The sequence below is a fragment of the Sphaerodactylus townsendi genome, linkage group LG15 (assembly GCF_021028975.2).
Source record: "Sphaerodactylus townsendi isolate TG3544 linkage group LG15, MPM_Stown_v2.3, whole genome shotgun sequence".
Lineage (NCBI taxonomy): Eukaryota > Metazoa > Chordata > Lepidosauria > Squamata > Sphaerodactylidae > Sphaerodactylus > Sphaerodactylus townsendi.
In genome coordinates this window covers 21,795,985-21,815,565 of record NC_059439.1, presented here as the reverse complement: position 1 = coordinate 21,815,565, position 19,581 = coordinate 21,795,985, and the positions used below count along the sequence as shown (strand labels likewise).

Sequence of the window (19,581 nt, the reverse complement as noted above, 5' to 3'; positions counted from 1 at the left end):
CCTAACGTTTCGCCTGCACCTGTGGCTGGCATCTTCAGAGGAGTATCACAGAGAAAAGTCTGAAATGTTAGGAACAAAATCCACCAGACCACGGCCACACAGCCCGGAAAACCCACCAGAACCAGTTGAATCCGGCCGTGAAAGCCTTCGACAATACATTATCTAGCACTGTTTGCTCTGTAGGAGTCAGCGTGGTTTAGCGGTTAAGACCAGTGGATTCTGATCTGGAGAACTGGGTTTGATTCTCCACTCCTTCACAGGCCAGTCACAGTTCTTTCAGAACTCCCTGATGGCAAAGTACTTCAAACATCTCTTGCCAAGGAAATCCTGCAGGGTCACCATAAGTCAGCTGTGATTTGATGGTGTGCACACACACAAATACACATTTGCTTTGTCGGTAGTATTATTATTCTTTGGATTGCCAGCTCTGGGTTGGGAAATACCTGGGTTATTGTTGATTACCTAGGGCTTGGGTCCTTCTGAATTTATGGCTTGGGTCCTATTTCTTTTATCCGTTTGCGTTTCTGCTGGTGTTAGGCATTTCCATTAATACGTAACCAAAGACTTTTGTGGTTCTGAAAAGAGACTGGCACAAGAGAAACACGCTCTGCAAAAGAAGACTGCCTCCACAGGGAACAAAGCATTTTCAGCTCTGTCGGCCCAGAAGCCAAAGCCAAAACACACAGAATGCAATCATGTAATACTTTTTTTTATTTAGACCAACTCAATGACACACAACAGTGTGCAAGTTTTCAAAGTCACCAGAACTCATTATCAGGCCAGATATGATAAAATAAAAAAGAAGAAAACAGATTTTTCCAGGTCATAGTTTTATGACTTTGTCATGCCAGTATAGGGTAGGTTCCTCTAGCAGGCAAAGAAGAATCAGGTCTCCATGGTGGATAAATAGGAGTGCTAGCTGAAAGGAGATAGAGGATCCACAGTCGGTATGGTATGAGGAGCAACTTCCTTGACATACAGGAAGTGCTGTATCATTTTAAGGGCAGCTGGTTTTGTATCTCACCCTTATCCTGCATACAGGGAGCTGGAGAGGGTGGTGTTGGAGCTGGCTTCATCAGGGCAGGCAGTACTGCTATCAACTGGTGTACAGAAGTTGCCAGATGAGCCAGACTTTGGGCCACAGCCTCCAGCTGAGAGCCTTGTTGCCGGATGGCTGTGGAGAGGGAGCCCAGGTCCCCACGAAGACCATCCATCGCGTGGGCCATATTCTCCATGGAATCTGGTGAACAGCAGCAGTCTCGAACCTCTTTCCTCAACTCCTGCCTAACAGGGCAGCCAGGAGGTGTTTCATTGAGCTGAGCCGTGAGGGTGACCAGATCAGCAGATGGTTCACTTGTCCCCGGTGCCTTGGTCTGACCTGTTGTGGAGATAGTATCTGCAGGAGACAAAAAAAAATAGCACAGAGAGGATGACCAAATTGTGGCCTCTGATCTTAAACACACAGCAGTCCCAAAGGAATAGCTTCATTAAGAAAGATTAGTATGATGCAAACAAATCGGCAAAAGCTCCACAGCTGTATTGCCCAAAAACCTACAGGACCAAACTGAGGCTGGCTTTGGGTATGGCTAAAGAACACACTGTAATAAGAAATATCAAATGGGGAAACTCATCTGTGGGAACAGATAGGCCAAGCAGGGGTTTGGACAAAAGAGACAGCGAGTTCCATTCTGGAAGTCTTTTTGGCACCACCTTCAAGTTAAGACCTGGAACAGTGATGGCTAAGGTGATTATTTCTATATATTTGTTTACAATATTGATACAGATTATCCCAGTTACAAACAAGCGAGCTGGGATAAAGCCACAAGAGCAGTGTTTAAGCAAAGTGAGCTTTTAAAAGTATATCTTACAAGGTTTATAGTCCACTATGACTTGAAACTTATTATCAACAGGCGCTCAAGATTACATCGTCGCAGAAGCTTAACAGAGGGAAGTTTTATGAGCTATTCGGTGCAGGCTCATTTTGTGTAGTACACACTTCCTCAGAAATCTTCTGTAGTGCTTTTGGAATAGCTTATGGTTTAAACACCATGCATAATTTTAATCTGGCCCAAAGGCTCCCCATGATCCAAAAAGGTCTGTATCAGGTCTCAACTGGCGAAGAGCAACTGTATACATTTTGTAAACAAATACATAGAAACAAATATATAGAAGCAATCACTCGGAGCTGGTAATCCTATGCCTCCACCAGCCAACTCACATACTTCTCTGCCTCCCATCTCTCTCTCTACACCAGCATGGTATAGTGGTTAAGAGCAGGTAGACTCTAATCTGGAGAACTGGGTTTGATTTCCTACTCCTCCACATGAGTGGCAGACTTATCCGGTGAAGTGGATTTGTTTCCCCACTCCTACATTCCTGCTGGGTGACCTTGGGCTAGTCACAGTTCTTCAGAACTCTCTTGGCCCCATCCACCTCACAAGGTGTCTGTTGTGGAGAGAGGAACAGAAAGGAGTTTAAGCCACCTTGAGTCTCCTTACAGGAGAGAGGTGGGGTGTAAAATCCAACCTCCGCCTCCTCTATTTCTCAAGGGAGAAGATAGACAAAATAGAGAGTGAGTATCTGTTGTTGCTCTTCATTCTCTCCCTCCTTGGCTGCATCTTCCCATACTTAAGTAGAAGGAACAGGAGCAACAACAGCTCCCACCGGCTCTACTGTCGAGGGCCCCCACCAAAGGTTTCTTCCCCAGGAGCTCACAAAATCCTAAACTCAATGGATTTCCTCACCAATGGACCTCACAGTGTGAGGATCTTTATCCATGCTCTCTTTTTGCTCTGGATCTGCATCAGCTTTGGAATTTGAGGAGTCTGGGGCTTCAAGACTGATGTTTTCCCTGTTGTTCATGTGTTGTGCATTCTGTGTGGCTGTTGGCGTTTCCATCTCACTAGTAGCCTTCAAGTTCTCTGAGTATGAGAATGATTCCATTCCTCCATGAATGGCTAACTCCATTTCTCTCTCAGATTCCCAGACCCCCATGGTGGAGGCTGGTGGAGTTTCAGTGGAGGGCTTGGCGGGTTCCTGTGTGACTGGCACCCCAGGGATGTCATTCCAGTGGACCTGCGTCACCGTCTCCGTTGCGCTGTTGAGGTCTTGTGTGACTGGATGAAATTCTATTCCTGAAAAGCTGGTTGGTTCAATTTCTCTCTCCGATTCTGCCACCCAAATTGCAGAGCCGGGATGTATTTTAGGAGAAGAACTACTTAGTTCTGCTTGTTTTGTGACTGGTGGTTCTCTGGACATGTTGTCCCACTGGATGGAAGGTTCCGTATCCACTGCATCCTTCAGGCCTTGTTCGAGCATGACTGTTCTTGGAGGTCTTGATGGCTCAGCTTCTCTCTCAGATTCCAGATCCCACAGGGCTGAAAGTGACTGAGCTGTGACAGAGGAGTCAGTGAGCTCCAGTCCACTGCGGTGTGTGGATGACCTTGCTTTTGGGGGACTGGTTAACTCTGTGTGATGAACATCTTGTGGAATTTCTTCATCGGAGGTTGTCTGCTGAACGTTCCAAAGACTTGTTGGCTCTTCATTCTCATCTTCTAGCTCCATCCCATCTGTGGGAGGCAGGAATAGCTCATCGGGGTGCTGTGGACTAGGAAATAGCATCTCCCAAGCAGGAGGTACACCCTGCGTAGGAGCCTCAGCTGTATCCAAAATGTTATACAGCCCTGACTTGTCTGAAGAACTTGGTGCCTGTGTGTGGGGAATCAGTTCAGCTGTATTTGAATCCATGATGGCAGGTTCTGTAAAAGACAGGGGCTTCCACATGCCTGGAAAACACAAGAGACACATCATTGCTGAGTTCAGGAAACAACTGTGCCAAGAAAGACTCGAAGAAAAAAAGAGTAGATCTGCAAAGCCTAAAGGATATTTGCGCAGGAAAGAGAAGTGTTAAAATTGAGTTATGTTCAGTTTTTTTAAAAAATATATACAGCAAGTGGCGTAGTTGTTAAGAGCAAGTCCACTCTAATCTGGAGAACCAGATTTGATTCTCTGCTCTGCCACTTGAGCTGTGGAGGCTTATCTGGGGGACTGGTTTAGCCTGTGAACTCCAACACTGGGTGACCTTGGGCGAGTCACAGCTCTTCGGAGCTCACTCAACCCCACCTATCTCACAGGGAGTTTGTTGTTGGCGGGGAGGAGGGAAAGAAGATTGTAAGCCCCTTTGAGCCTCCTTGCAGGAGAGAAAGGTGGGGGGGGTATAAATCCAAACTCTTCTTCTTCAAGTTGAGGTTATTATTCTAAACATTAATTAATGATATTATATTGTTTTTGTGCTGACATTTTATTGTACTGCTGTTATCTGCACTGGCCAGGAAAGGGCAGGATAGAAATAAAATAAAAACACAGCAAACACTAGAACACATGGGCTGATAACAATGTCATTTGGAATCTGGGGAGGGGGACCCAGAATAATTCTCCATTGCAGCCCAAACACCTGGTACAAAGGCATCATGTCTTGTCGAGGGCTTTCATGGCCAGAATTTACTGGCTTTTGTGGGTTTACTGAACTTTGTGGCTGGGGTCAGGTAGTTTTTGCTCCTAACATTTTGCCGGCATCTATGGCGGACATCTTCAGAGGCATGTCACAGTAAGAAACAGAGAAGAGAAACTCATCCTACCATGATGTTCCTCTGAAGATGTCAGTCATAGATGTGGGTGAAATGTTAGGAGCAAAAACTACCAGAGCACAGCTACACAGTCTGGAAAATGCACAACAGCCAACATGTGTCTCCTTAAAAGAAAGTTTTCAACTCTCTTTAAACCATTTATAATCCCTTCCTGAATTTTCTGTTATTGTCTAACTACATAAGTTCAGACGGGAGAAAGTAATCATGGACCAGGCTTTTGACTCTTCTTCCTGCTAAGTTTAAGGAATACTCTGTTGCTGGGAAGGTTGCATTCCTACTAAACAACTCTTCTTCTGTGATTTTAAATTCTGTAGCTAGGTTCCTTTTAGGAACTTTGGAATAATACCTGTGATGGTTTTATGTATGGAACATTTGCCTGGATAATGGTGGTTGTTATATTGGTATTATGCCTAATAAAGGTTTTATGTATGTATGTAAGTAATCATGATGATCTTCCTAGACTGTAAATCTCTCTGCCTCTCTGTTTTTGGATTTTTTGGAGCAAGGCCTACATGCCTGGAACCAAGCACTAAATACAACTAAATAGCAACTGAGTAGCTCCCCTGACCTGTGCAGATGACAGAAGCGTCCTCATTATGGTTGCAGTTGTGTTGCCCCCAGGGCTGGGATTGGCAGTGTTGCAGTGTGGACTCTTTCCCAGTGCAGTTGACATCATCTAACCAGATGGGTCCAGTTCCTGGCCCATATAGTGCATTTCCGGGGCTGAGAAGTGGGGACCCGCAGCCCAGCTCACGACACACCACCGTAGCATCCAACACGTCCCAGCCATCATCACACACAGTACCCCAGGTGTCTTTATGCAGAACCTCCACCCTTCCAGCACAGGATCCGGAGCCTCCCACCAGCTTTACCTGCCACTGTCCTGAGATAAAGAAAGCAGGAAAGAGAAATGGTTACATCACAAGACTTCACAGCTCCTACATTTCATGTCATACTTCACCTTTGGCTATCCACCTACTCAAAAACTTCTAATTCTCATACTCAGAAATATGGTGTGCTGAACAAAAAATGTAGATATCACAGCTATGCAGACTTCCACCTATGGAAGTAAGTAAAGACACATTATTTGATTACTTAGAAGAAGAAAAAGGAGAGTTTGGATTTATACCTTCTTTTCTATCTTATAGGGAATAGAGTAGAAAGATAATAGAAAGTCAGTTTCACTGGAAATGTCCAAATTTTAATTCTTGTTGTAGGTTTCTATTAGAAAGACTATAAATGAACTTGGGAGCAGTACCTCCATTCAAGATTCAGCTTTGGGGTCTCCTGAGATCATACAATAAATTCAACAGTTTTGGACATTATATTTGTGTCATTTTTTCCAACAGTTGTCTTCCTTTCGAGTAAGTATGGTAGTTAAAGCGTGGTCTGTCAAACATGGTATTTTTGTTGTAGCCTGAACTCATCAGATCTCAGAATGTAAGCAGGGTTGGTCCTAGTTAGTATTTGGATGGGAGACCTCCAAGGAATACCAGGGCCATAGACTGCCTGTTTCCATCTTTTCTATTCCGATTGGGCCTGATCTATTGATTCCATCGCGGGCCCTGCCTACTCCCTCCCTTTCTTTTGGCCTTAGATCGGGCGCCTGTTTTAAACAACTTTTGTTTTAAAAAACTTTTGTTGTTTTAATCTATATTTGTTGTTTATAATTGCTGCATAGGTTTTAAGGGGTTTAAGTTTTATGTTGCTGATTTGCTGTTCGCTAGAACAGCCATACTGTGAGCCGCATCGAGCCCTTCGGGGATGAGGCGGCCTTTAAGTTTAATTTATAAATAAATAAATAGATGATGGATGGAAGAAGGACAGACAGACAGACAGCCTGGAGGCAGGCAATGGCAAACCTTTTCCCAGTGTCTCTTGCCTTGAAAACCTGACAGGGCCACCATTATCAGCTTTGATTTGATAGCAAAAAAAAAAAAAAAGACAGTGCCTGAGCAATTGTTTGGAAGTGCATAATAAAGGCATCCACCTGTTTTTACCCTACTCACCAACCAGTGTTGCCTTCAAATGTCCTTCTGTTGAGCTCTTCCCTACATGCCGTGATGCTTCATGAGCTACATATTCCACCTGATCGCTTGTTGGCTGAGTAGGACGTGGAGATCTCCTGTGGGGTATAGGCTGGGGTCTCTGAGGTGCCAAGGTGTTTACAAGTGTGGCCAGGTGTTCTTCCACCATGGTCAGGGGCATCTCATCTATGGGGAGAAGATGTATTAAGAAAGCAGGAGTTACACAATAATTCAGAATATATATGGATCTCTGTCAGCTAAAGTCAATAGTGGGAGATCCCCAGGTGGCCCCTGGAGGTTGGCAACACTAACAGTGGAGAGGTAACTACCTAACTATACATCCCCTGCCAGGCCAATCTTACCTGAACACACAGCCCCAGCAGCTTCATTGTGTCGGCAGTTGTGCGTCCCCCATGGACTGGCAAGGCACTCTGTCAATTTTGACTCTCCACCTTGGCACTGCACATCATCCAGCCAAATCACCTTGTTGCCCTCGCCAAAAATGGCACCGCCTGGAGCGGCCAGGGCCTCTCCACAGCCCAGCTCACGGCAGATGACAGTGACATCTGGAAGTCCCCACATGTCATCACACACGGTCCCCCATTGGCCCTGATGAAGAACTTCCACCCGGCCAGAGCAGCGACTTCTGCCACCTACGAGGCGCAGGGCAAGAGGAGTTCCTGTAATAAGGGAAAGAAAGGGATATAGCAACCAAAGGTCATGTTCTTCGCAGTTTTTGCTGAGTAAGTCTTGTGAAACAACCTCATGAAACAAAGGATGGGATCCAGCTGGCTTTTCCCCTCAGTCTTGTTCAGCGTTCCTCCTCACTATAGCCTCCTCACACAGTGGTGGTCCCATAATTCCCAGCATAGTTTTTTATGAGGTGAAAGGGGACCCCTCTTCCTTTTTTCACCAGATGAAGAGTTGCATGGATCCAACCCAAGGAATGGAAATAATTGCTCTGGCAGACACCTTAACATGACCAGCTTGGTCTACATCTTCTCAGTTTCGTAGCACATTGTAAGATAGGGGAGAGTAATGTGGTTGCCCTTTGATAAACGTTGTGTCTTCAACAAAAAGTCCAAGCCCCACCAAATCAGAAGCTTCTCCTGCTGAATTTTGCTGTATCAATTTATAGTTAAAGATAGAAGAGAGACATCATTAAGAAGGTGCACCCCTTTCCTCCACTCACCCAATTCAAGCCAAACCACAGAACACCATTATCAAAATAGACAAAACAAACTGCAACAAGGTGCCCACCAGAAAACATAGATCCAAATACCCTGAAAAACACTTGGTAACTTGTCTTCTTACAACAAGTGCCATGTTTACCACATGGAACCGGAGCAGAAAAGTCTCCTCTGCAGTGGTTCTTCCAAGTCAACACCAAACAAAACAGTCAGTCGGAGAGGGCACTGTCAGATGAGAACCCCGCCTGGGCTTAGTGTAGTATCTCTGCCCCAGTGTAGGGTTACCAACGTCTAGAAGGGTTCCACAATTCTCCAAGAATCTCCAGACTACAGAGGTCAGTTTCTCTGAAGGAGATAGCACTGAAGGGTAAATTCTATGCGCAGTGCTGGCGAACCTTTGGCACTCCAGATGTTATGGACTATAATTCCCATCAGCCCCTGCTAGCATGCCCAATTGGCCTTGCTGGCAGGGGCTGATGGGAATTGTAGTCCATAACATCTGGAGTGCCAAAGGTTCGCCCCCACGGTTCTATGGTATACCATAAAATCTGAGACAAATGGAAATTCTAGGATTACCCAATCCTGAATAGAAAATGCTGGGAGATTTTGGAGGGTGGGGTAGGGTACAGCCTGGAGGGTGAGGTATGGGGAAGGAAGGGCCCTCAATAGGATATAATGCCAAACAATTCACCCTCCAAATCAGCCATTTTAGGGGAACTGAGTTCTATAGCCTGGATACCAGCTGTCATGGTGCTCTTCAGGCCCCTCCTGGAGGGTGACAAGCCTAAATCACATCTCCACTAGGCTTTCTATCCTCTCTCAACTATGCTCCCCCAACTTCCCCAAACCAAAATTGGAGACCCAACCTGGTATCTTTTAATACAACTCTAGAAATGGATACTTGGCAGGTGAACCAGGGAAGTGGTAGGTTGCCTGCACACTCACCCTCTGAAGGTACAGAAGTTGCTGGTCTTGCAGGCATTACTGCCTCCAGTTTGTCATCTCTGACAGTTGGAGGAGGAGAAGAGGCAGTGAAAGGAGAAAAGTGTTGACCTGTGAAGGGAGAAAGGGGGAGAGTTCAGTCAGGCTTGTGGACCAGAGAGCTTAAGCAAGCTACAGAACTCTTTTTATTAGGGAAGAGTCAACAGTTGCTGATGGCATAGTTTTATACCCAGCTTCTACTCATCAAGCACAAATCTCACAAGCAACCCTACTGCTAACAAGCAGTCAACCAGCTGGATACGTTTCTCCATCAGGGTGAGGATGTAACACTCTCCACTAAGGAGGAGCACAGGGCAGGGCTATGCAGAACAGCCAAACTTCATCTTTTATTATTATTATTATTATTATTATTATTATTATTATTATTATTATTATTATTATTATTATTGACCAACCCCCCCACTCCCCCTTCGGGGAGGGCGGTTTATAAATATAAATAATAACAACAACAACAACAACAACAACAACAACAACTATTATTATTATTACTATTATTATTATTATTATTATTATTATTATTATTATTATTATTATTATTATTATTATTATTAACAATAACAATAACAATAACAATAACAATAACAATAACAGTAAATTAATTATTATTATTATTATTATTATTATTATTATTATTATTATTATTATTATTATTATTATTATTATTATTATTATTATTATTATTATTATTATTTAGTATACCGCCCTATCCCTGAAGGGTATAGTTTCTGGCTTCTTCAAACCAGATTGTGTTAAGACTTCCTCCGTGTAGAAATCCCTTTGCTCACAATGTCCTCCTAGGTCCGTGGTGGCAAACCTTTGGCACTCCAGATGTTGTGGACTACAATTCCCATCAGCCCCTGCCAGCATGGCCAATTGGCCTGTCTTTCCCTCAGCCAATGGGCCTGTCTTTCCCTCAGCTTAACCAAACATCACAGTTTTGTTGTGAGGGAAAACTTGAGAGGAGACTGTGTATGCTGAGCTCTTTGGAGGAAGGGTATGATAATTTAATAAATCAGGCTTTGGCAGAGTAGCAAGATGTTTCTTTCTCCTTTCTCCTCCTGTGGAACCAAAATAGCAGTGAGGTTTTCTCTCATGACAGCCCCACCTGAGCAGATGGCGCTGGCGTCCTCTTCATGGGTGCAGACGTGCCTGCGAAAGCCTTTATGGCGGCAGCCGTGGAGGTGCTGCTCAGTGCCCTTGCAACGCACCTCATTTAGCCAGATGGGACCACTGCCTTCACCGAACCAGGCACCATGGGGTGCAGAAAGAGCCTCCCCACAGTCCAGTTCTCGGCACACCACAGCAGCATCTAGTGCGTCCCACTCATCATCACAGACTGTCCCCCATTTGCCTCGGTGAAAGACTTCCACCCGTCCTATGCAGAGATTTGGACTTCCTGACAGACGTACTGAGAATGAATCTGCTGAGATAAGGGGAGGTTACCAATTCACAGAGAGATCAGTCTGTTCTCTTCCTCTTTGAGGAGAGTATATTCATTTTAAAAAGCTCATATCCCACCATGAAAGCCGTTCCATCCTTATTCTAGTCTACTTTGACTTTCCTTTGAATTTTCTAAACAATATTGTTTCTTACAATAAGTTTCCCTTGGGCAAAAACTTGTTAGGTCAAAGAAACTGACTTAGAGGTCAAAGAAACTGACAACCCTTCTCTTATCTTCAAAAGGAGTGAAGGCTTAGGACCAAAATATCTGACATGTTTCTTCACTAGATCAGTGGATCGCAGCGTGGAGTTTGCATACCCCCAGGAGTATGCAACAGAGCAGTTGGGGGTTATGTCAAGAAATTACGTAATGGGTTTGATAATATGGGGATACAATTTTAGGGAAATGGGTTGCCAAGGGGTACATGGGTGGGAAAAGGTTGGGAACTACTGCACTAAAGGGTTTTGGGGCTGGGGCAAAACATGGAGTTTTCCAAGCATATTTCTCCAAATTTATGCAAATAATTCTGGGCATGGGTGTGGGGAGCAGGCAGGTACCTTTCCTCCCTCCAAACAGCTGTTCAAACAGAATACATCTGCCTCTGATCTTTAAAATGATATTCCTATACCAGGTGTGTGAGTACATGGAAAATGTCAAGTTCAGGAAACCCAGAGTCATCTAGTGAACAAACGTGCTATGTATTTTGGCCTCAACCAAAGCCCTTACTGAAAGTAGAAGCATCATCCTCCCATGAGGCTTCAGTGAGATCCAGAGCAGCATCATAGAGCCCAGAACAGTTCACAAAGGAAGCAAATGCATGCAAGATGTGAGTGGCATGGGTTTGGGAGGCAATGATGAGCACAGACCATGGCCATGGTAGGGCTGCCAGATCCAGGTTGGGAAACTCCTTAACTCTATGACATCACTTTATCACTTTCCTGCTGAAGCCCCTCCCCACTTCAAATTCTGCCCTCCACAGACTCCAATTGACCAGGAATTTCCCAACCCAGAATGGGCAATCCTAAGCTTACCACCTCCTCCTAGTCTACTGCCATACACCAATTTATCACCCCACATGGTTGTGTGGGTCACCTGATCATTTATGTTCGTTCTATGATTTATATTTTATGGGTGGTTAGCAAAATCCTTAGTCCCCTGATAATGGACAACACCAGCCCTCCATTTTCACAGATCAGCTGTTCTACAGATGTCCCTGTCTACAGCTCACTAGACAGTGTTGTATCCCTCACTAGCAGCAGAAAGGAATTTTTAGCTGTTTTACCTGTAGTACAGAATTGGAGAAAAGCAGCTGAAAAACAAAGGAAAGGATTACAAATCAGGACAAGACTAAACAGAAGGCCCATCCTATCTGCATAAGCATTCAGAGACACATTCTCAACCATAATTTTGTAAATGATAACACTACTTATCGCACTAACAAATGATAACACTACTTATCATACCAACAAAAACACAGATGTCTTGAGATGTGGTTGGCTGGATGGCAACAAATAGGGTTGGGTTTAGGGTTGCCAGGATCCCATGGTCAATGGCAGGTGATGAGGGATAAGGGCTGCCTGATCCAGACTGGGAAATTCCAGGAGGTTTGGGGATGGAGGCCTCGGGGGGCCAAGGACCTCAGTGAGATATAAAGCCCCTGAGTCCACCCTCTAAAGTAGCCATTTTCTCCAGTGGAACTGATCTCTGTAGTTCTGGATAAAAGCTGTAATTCTGGGGGATCTTTAGGTCTCCTACCTGGAGGCTGGCATTCCCAATTGGGTTCAGGATGGAAGGGGTTGGTTGGATGTGGCTTTGGGGTTGCCAGTTCTGTGTTGGAAAATACCTGGATTTTGGGTATATAGAGCCTGAGGATGACAAGGTTTGGTGAAGGGAGGGACCTCAGCAGAGTATAATGTCCAAGAGTCCACCCTACAAGGCAGCCATTTTCTCCACGAGAACTTGGTGGCCTGGAGATCAATTGTCTCAGTGGGATTTCTGGTAATCCCTGGAAATCAATTGTAATAGTGGGAGATTGCCAGGTGCCACCTGGAGGGAGGGAACCCCGTGTGGCTTCAGCCTTCCCCCTCCCCTCCCATGTCAGCCCCAATCATGGCAGGGAATTCTCTGCATTGCAGGATACACTAGGATTCACCTGAAACTTCATGGTAGAAACCTTAACAGTTTTGGATGAATTCAAGAGCAAGAGAATCTTACTTATGGTTGCACAAGAGCTAATGTCACAGATCACAAACTCCGTTTCCATTTCACCCTCCCAATTCCCTCTGTCATTCCACTGAATGCTGGTGGGACATACACACCAGTTACCAGTGGTTTGCTTCCATTGTTGGCCAGCTACATGGTACCAGCAGCTCAAAGCTGTGGAAGATGTCCAAGTGACCTGCTTCCCACTCTCCACATACCTGCTTTTAACCCAAACCTCTATGTTCAATACTGCTGGTGAAGGCTCAGAGTAAGCCCACCATTGCCCCAAGAAGACTGGCTGCTCGCTAGGAGAATCACAGCATCACCCAGGAACTCACCTAGAAAGAACAGAAGGCACGGCATAGTGTCCAAGTCAGGACCAGCGTCCTGACTGAGTCAGTGTGAAGGAAGCACTGGAGAGCAGAAGCCCTTTTTGACACAAGACCAAGGACCCAGGCAGTGAGTCAGCCAGGCAGAAAGGGAAGTGGGAACACCCCTGCTTGCTGTGGGCCGGGTGGCCTCCAGTCTGTAGCCTGGGAAGAAGAGATTCTGTCTCGGAGTATTTGATAGGAGGGCTTCCCACCAGCTCCAGCCGAGAACTATGTTTCTGTGAGGCTTTGGGGAATGGACCACATTAGCAGCACTTTATGAAGCTGTGGATGGTCCTGCAACGTAAGACTTTAAGATGCTCCTATTTGTTTCTGATACAATTCTTCTATACTTGTGTCGATTCAAAACTGCCTTTGAAAACCCACCACGCATGTGTGCATTCCTTCCATTTTCTTCTGCCTCCTACTACATCTCTATGTTCTCCGCCTCCCCCACACATTTTTCTCCCTTTTTGTGGGTGTCTTCATAACTCCGCACATCATCTATTGAATTTCTGCCTGCCATGCAACTGTGAAAGGCACAGAATGCATTCAAATATGAGGGCCAAACTCTGTGTATTGATCTTCAGGTGTATTTTTTTTGAGGGGGGGATATAAATGAAAGAGAAAAACATGTTATATAAAAATAATCCTAAACAACAAGATTAGCCTTCCGCACTCTCCAGAATCTGCAAAGGATTCTGTACTTCAGAAAAGCTTGCATTTCATTTTTCACACCCACGTGAGGATCAAATGTAGCCCAATGCTGGCTAGTAACGGAGCAGCAGAAGAAAAGCAGGAGCCAAAACCCATCAACAGGGAAAGCAACTCACAGGAAATATGAGTCACACGCTCTGTCCCAGCCAGGACAGCCTGAGAACTGGTGCCTTGCAGTGTTTAGGAAAGACAGAACAGACAACCTCCAGACCCAGCTTCAGTGCGGGAGGTTTCATAATGGAACTGCCTGGCAGACGATGCCACGGCCCATCAGAAAACGGCTCCTCTGTGGCAATGTGGAGAAACAAATGCTGAATATCCCGAGTCACATCTGTGGCTTAAACACCTGCACACAAATGGCTTTGCGCAGCCAGAGCAGTTTTTATCGTTCCTGGCACGCTAAGGAGTAACCATAACAATTCAGCAAAATACAGCGAAACATGCAAGCTAATTTCCGTCAACGTCTGACTGCTATTGTTTTGGATGAAGTAATGAGCAGGAAAATTAAAGCAACCCAACTGCTGTGGTGGTGATAGCATCTGTGTATAGGCGTCAATTTTTCAAAGCATTTGTTTGGTTTTGGAAACTGTTTTGAAAGGCCAGTGCTCAGTCCTAGAATATGTGAGGTAATGGGACAGTTCTTCTGAGACTGTGAAGAGTGCCTCCTCAGCCCCATTTGCCCTGCATAACCACAAATGAAGTCCTACAAAGTTTGGAATCAATGGGAATAACTTTCAGCCATCCTCTTAACGCTCTTTGTAGCTGGAATTCAGCCTCATTCCCTGCAGACTTCAGACTTATTGAGTGCAAGGGTAGTCTGCCTTGAGACCAATGTGGAGCTGTCCTTGGTGACTTTTCAAAGCTTGATTCCTACCACAGAAGAAACAGAGGCCACCTGATTTCCATCCCAGTCATCAATTCATCATTTATTGTGTGCACAGAATCTTCATTTGCTTTTCGATCAAAACGGAAACCATGCTGAGAAAGTTTTACATGAAACACAACTAAAATTTCCAAGTGATGTAAATAAAACATGCAATTAAAACCAACACAATTCCTCCCATTTAAGAAAAGGTAATTCTTTTCCCATGGCTTGATATCTTTATTATTTATTAGGTATCAGCTCCCCTCCCTCCACACAAGCAGTCCGGTGATAGAAAGGAACCCCTCTTTACATTGGAAAACATATATATTTCCTTGTAATGAACTCCAGAGCACATTAAAACATCCTATCATCGTCAGAATAACCACCATATACTGCAAGCCTACTTTTACAAGTTAGGAGGTCTAGGTTACAATCAGGGAGACGAGTTCAAATCCAGCCACAGTTGTGAAGTTCAACAGTGACACTAATTCTAAATCTACCTCACAATGTTGCTTCCACAAAGGAACTGATATTTCCTGAGTCAAATACCTTCTCCTGTGTTACGAAAAGAAGAATTGGATTTATATTCCCCCTTTCTCTCCTGTAAGGAGACTCAAAGGGGCTGACAATCTCCTTTCCCTTCCCCCTCACAACAAACACCCTGTGAGGTAGGTGGGGCTGAGAATGCTCAGAAGAAGTGGGACTAGCCCAGGGGTAGGGAACCTGCGGCTCTCCAGATGTTCAGGAACTACAATTCCCATCAGCCTCTGTCAGAATGACCAATTGGCCATGCTGGTAGGGGCTGATGGGAATTGTAGTTCCTGAACATCTGGAGAGCCGCAGGTTCCCTACCCCTGGACTAGCCCAAGGTAACCCAGCTGGCATGTGTTGGAGTGCGGAGGCTAATCTGTATCCCCCAGATAAGCCTCCACAGCTCAAGCGGCAAGGCAGGGAATCAAACCCAGTTCCTCCAGATTAGAATGCACCTGCTCTTAACCATTATATCACTGCTGCTCCCTTTGTTGGTTTGCAAAGAGACTGAAAGCCCCCTTGTTAATTTCACAAGCCAAAGTTCGGTAGCAAAAAACTTGGTCTTTCTTCAAACTCCTCAGAAACACATGCAAACCTGGGCGTTGCTAACATCTGGCATCTGTATCCGGCTTCAGCGCAAGTGCCCAGTGGTTGGGACAAACCTGGAGAGCCATGAGTGGCATGCTTTGGCTGGGGCTTGGCAAGGCCATTTTCACGTGCTCATCGGTTCCTTGGGGCAGAGAACTGGGGCTGATACTTTCCCCTCATCTGGGAGAGTAAATGAGAGTCCTCATCCCTCCCATCCATATGTATTTTCCTTTGCACACCAAAATGGCAGCAAATAAGGCTATGCTTCCGCATTTAAATAAATAAATAACGCAGGTCTCTAGACATTTTCCCTGCTTCTTTCTTCTTAACAAACACTGCTCACAAATCCTGCAAAAAAACTCAAGTACCCAAATCAAACACAATTATATATGTTCAAACAAGCAAGGAAGCTGTTCCCAAGAGGCAGCTGTACACAACTTCTCAACAACTGAGAAGATGCCTCTCCAGCAGACTTGCCACTGAAATTATGCCTGTATGTATACAGCCTGACAAAACCTCAAATAAGCAGCTGATTGAAAAAGCAAGGAAGAGGGTTGCTTTCAGACTCCTAAAAAAATACAAAAACAAGGATAGGCCTGTCACCAGTCTCCAGAATTTTAACATCCTCAAATCTTAGGCTCATTCCGCACATGCAGAATAATGCACTTTCAAACTGCTTTCAGTGCTCTTTGAAGCTGTGCGGAATGGCAAAATCCACTTGCAAACAGTTGTGAAAGTGGTTTGAAAATGCATTATTTTGCCTGTGCGGAAGGGGCCTTAGCTTTAATTACGTTACCAGAGGAGGGAGCAGGGAGTGAGAGTGTGCTTCTTGGGGTTGCAAACGTTGTTGTTGCAATTGTGTTGGGAAGTAACTTGCTGGTCAGGTTGAAGTACTACGTGTAATGTTTTCTGTATGAGGATAAATTATGAAAAGCAACTGTGCCAGCTAGTTTGATATGTGTAAGTGACTCTGATCATAGGACTTGAGGCCATCCTGCAAAAGAACTGGATGTTCCCAGCAGACTATACACAGCCTGAAACAAATGACAAGGTTACAGATGGTGTCTATTCCAGTTCCCCAAAATGAGGGAGAAATATTTGGGATGGCTGTCCTTGCAACTCCTCACGGACAGGCCATGGCATGCAATGATCGGCTGTGGGCTCAAACAACAGTCCTTTATCCAGAGCGATGTCTGATGGTGTGCAGCACTGTAGCATCCCAGGCAGAAAAAAGCCACCATGCTTGAAGCCTAGAGATGGCTTGCCCAGCACAGCCTGTTTTGGGAACTTTGTGCTTTCCCCCAAATCAACACCAAACACTGTCCCTGGAGCAGCTCGGACACTTAATCCATAGGTGCGGATGCTACAGCTCCTTGCTGAACACCTGCTGAACAGTGTACCCCAGCCACCGGCGCCCACTCCTCACGCTGTAGCCACTGCTTTCAAAGAGCCCAATGGCCGCCTTGGTGACAACGGACACCTGGGCCACCAGGAACTTGAACCCCTGAGCACGAGCCTGAGTTTCTAGGAACCTGAGGAGGTGGCGGCCCACACCAGAACGCCGGTACCAGCGATTAACGGCCAAGCGTTTGAGTTCGGCAGTGTGGGGTTCCTCATCCCGGGGCTCCAGAGCCACACAGCCGCACACATCGTCTTCATCATACACAGCCACCCAGAGCCCACGGTGGCCAGCGCTGTAATAGGCATACAGTTGCTTCAGGTCCGGCGAACGCCACAGCAGGAGTTTCAGAGCCACGACGGTGACCAGCACCGGCACCACGAGCGCTACCACAAAAGAGTTCAGGAAGAAGCGTAGGCCGCTGCTCACCACGGCCATCAACAGCAGAGCTAATGGCCGCGTCAGCACATACAATATCAAACGGTTTTCTGTGTCCTTGAATCCATCCTGGTGGGAGGAGAAACAAACAGAAAGACAAGTGAGGTAAAGATTGTACTGGGTTTTTTTAAGGGGAGGGGAGCTTGACAAGAAAAAAACACAGCAGATGGAAAAACCCTTATTTGACTTTAGAAAGAAGCGATTAAGGGATGGATAGCCAAGGATGCTCTCTGTCTCACCTTCAAAAGCTCCAAAACAATTGACGCCTCATCCTCTCTCATTTCCCTGATGGACAGCTGCTCAGGTTCCAGATTGGGCATGGCGGCAGAAGGTAAGCCCAGCACCTGAAAGGAAGGAAAACTTGAGAATTTGCTGACTCTCCCTAGTTATGGGGCAGGGAGAAGGACGGGTCTTCACTTAGCACCTTAGTCCTGCAGGGCTTAACCAGACTCATCATTTGGTGCACAACTCATTTAGCCAAAAAAGACAAGAAATGTTAAGGAATACTTCTTTACATCCTCCTGAAGGGGGAAAAAATATAGAAGTGGGATGGGACCCTAAAGCCCAGTTCTCCCAGCTTCTACTACAAAGGGTGTCCCTCAAAGCACTGAGGCAGAGGTTAAGCTAATATCAGGGCTGTCTGTCTACTTAGAAAGGGCAAAACACTAAGTTCTGGCAATTAATGATAGTATTGCTTTACTTATATTACCTTGGTAAAGGGGGAGTGCCACCATTTGGATTGCAAGTCTTGGGCCCTCTTTAACTAGCATAAACAAAACTATCTCCAAGTTAAAAATAAGCCATCAGGGCCAGCGTATGCGGATGCTGGATTTCCACTTTCTGCTCAGTACAAAAGGAAAATGTTGGCAATTATTAAAGCAACTGAGATACACAGGGTTATTGTGTATCCAATTGTGTGGCTATTACAGAGATATATTTGGATTTTTATGCATTCAGTAGTTCAGTTGCAGCCAGGCTCACTGAATACCTTTGAGCAAAACCATCATTTCTCTGCCTGTTTCCCAATCCGCAACATAGGGACATTTTTCCGCAAGAGCTTTGGAAAACCAGTAAAAACCAGGTTGTGAAATATGATTATTTCTATGCATTTATTAGCTTGTAGGGTGGCCATTTTATCAACAGTTGCGAACCCTTAGTCTGAGATCCCTGATTCTCCTCCCTGGACTCAATTCATACATGCAAATCCTCACTACCTGCCTGACCTACGCTAAGTGAAATAGTTAACAACCATAGTTGTAACCTCTCGTATTGAAACTGCAACTACCCACTCACTCGCCAAGACCCCCCCCCCCAGTTTGCAAGGCACAACCCCCTCCCCACGAAATAATAACCAAGGCAGCCACACCCCTGTGCAAAAATAGAAATGCAAAAATAGAAATGTTCCACTTCCAGCCTTGCACATTCGCAATTTCTCTATCCAGACAGTAGACTCACCCAGCTTGTCGGATATAGCCGCTTGCACCCCTGCGTAGACGAACATGGAATCTTCCAGTGCTTCTTACACAGCCTCCCCCTGCTGGAAGAAATGGCTTCGCCCCCGAAGTAAAAACCCTGCTCTCTTGCAATCGCTCTACCCCAGTGCGCACGCGCTGTTTCTCTCCCTCTTGGTCCCTTAATCTATGCAGCCCTTAGCAACAGTTGCTAAGGGAGGAAAAGGAGGCCTTGCGAGCTGCCGTAAAGCCTGCTCTGTAGTTGGTGCACAACGAACAACCCATTTTGCTCTTCTTGTTTTACCTTTTTTTTAGGTCAAAGAGGAATGCATGAACGACTTCCCTTTCTACAATTCAGAAAAAAAAGCTCTCCTGCTCTTCCTTCCCCCAGTTCTTGGGTTGCATGGCCAAGCGGGAATTGTATAGACGAAGCTTTTACTAATACGGTAAGCTGTAAGTCAGCGATGGCGAACCTTTTCGAGACCGAGTGCCCAAATTGCAACCCAAAACCCATTTATTTATCGCAAAGTGCCAACACAGCAATTTAACCTGAATACTGAGGTTTTAGTTTAGGAAAAACGGTTGGCTCCGAGGCGAGCATTACTCAGGAGTAAGCTTGGTGGTAGTCAGTGGCTTTGCTTTGAAGCAACCGTGCAACTCTTCCAACGGGTGAATCACAACCCTAGGAGGGTTTACTCAGAAGCAAGCCCCATTGC

At 45.5% G+C, this 19,581-nt stretch overlaps 2 protein-coding genes across 2 annotated transcripts; both read right to left on the bottom strand.

Annotated features, from left to right (window-relative positions):
• Positions 1-693: 693 nt before the first annotated feature.
• LOC125444925 (soluble scavenger receptor cysteine-rich domain-containing protein SSC5D-like) lies at positions 694-12,904 on the bottom strand. Its single transcript, XM_048517697.1, has 9 exons — positions 12,847-12,904; positions 11,589-11,615; positions 9,971-10,288; positions 8,809-8,916; positions 7,036-7,353; positions 6,656-6,859; positions 5,215-5,529; positions 2,745-3,785; positions 694-1,396 (listed from the first exon to the last, which is right to left on the bottom strand). Exons 1-9 carry the CDS (start codon positions 12,869-12,871, stop codon positions 993-995), a joined length of 2,760 nt encoding a protein of 919 aa, XP_048373654.1. The 5' UTR covers positions 12,872-12,904; the 3' UTR covers positions 694-992.
• A 3,449-nt stretch (positions 12,905-16,353) lies between these two features.
• NAT14 (N-acetyltransferase 14 (putative)) lies at positions 16,354-19,396 on the bottom strand. Its single transcript, XM_048517708.1, has 3 exons — positions 18,870-19,396; positions 17,654-17,758; positions 16,354-17,483 (listed from the first exon to the last, which is right to left on the bottom strand). Exons 2-3 carry the CDS (start codon positions 17,732-17,734, stop codon positions 16,941-16,943), a joined length of 624 nt encoding a protein of 207 aa, XP_048373665.1. The 5' UTR covers positions 17,735-17,758; positions 18,870-19,396; the 3' UTR covers positions 16,354-16,940.
• Positions 19,397-19,581: the final 185 nt, after the last annotated feature.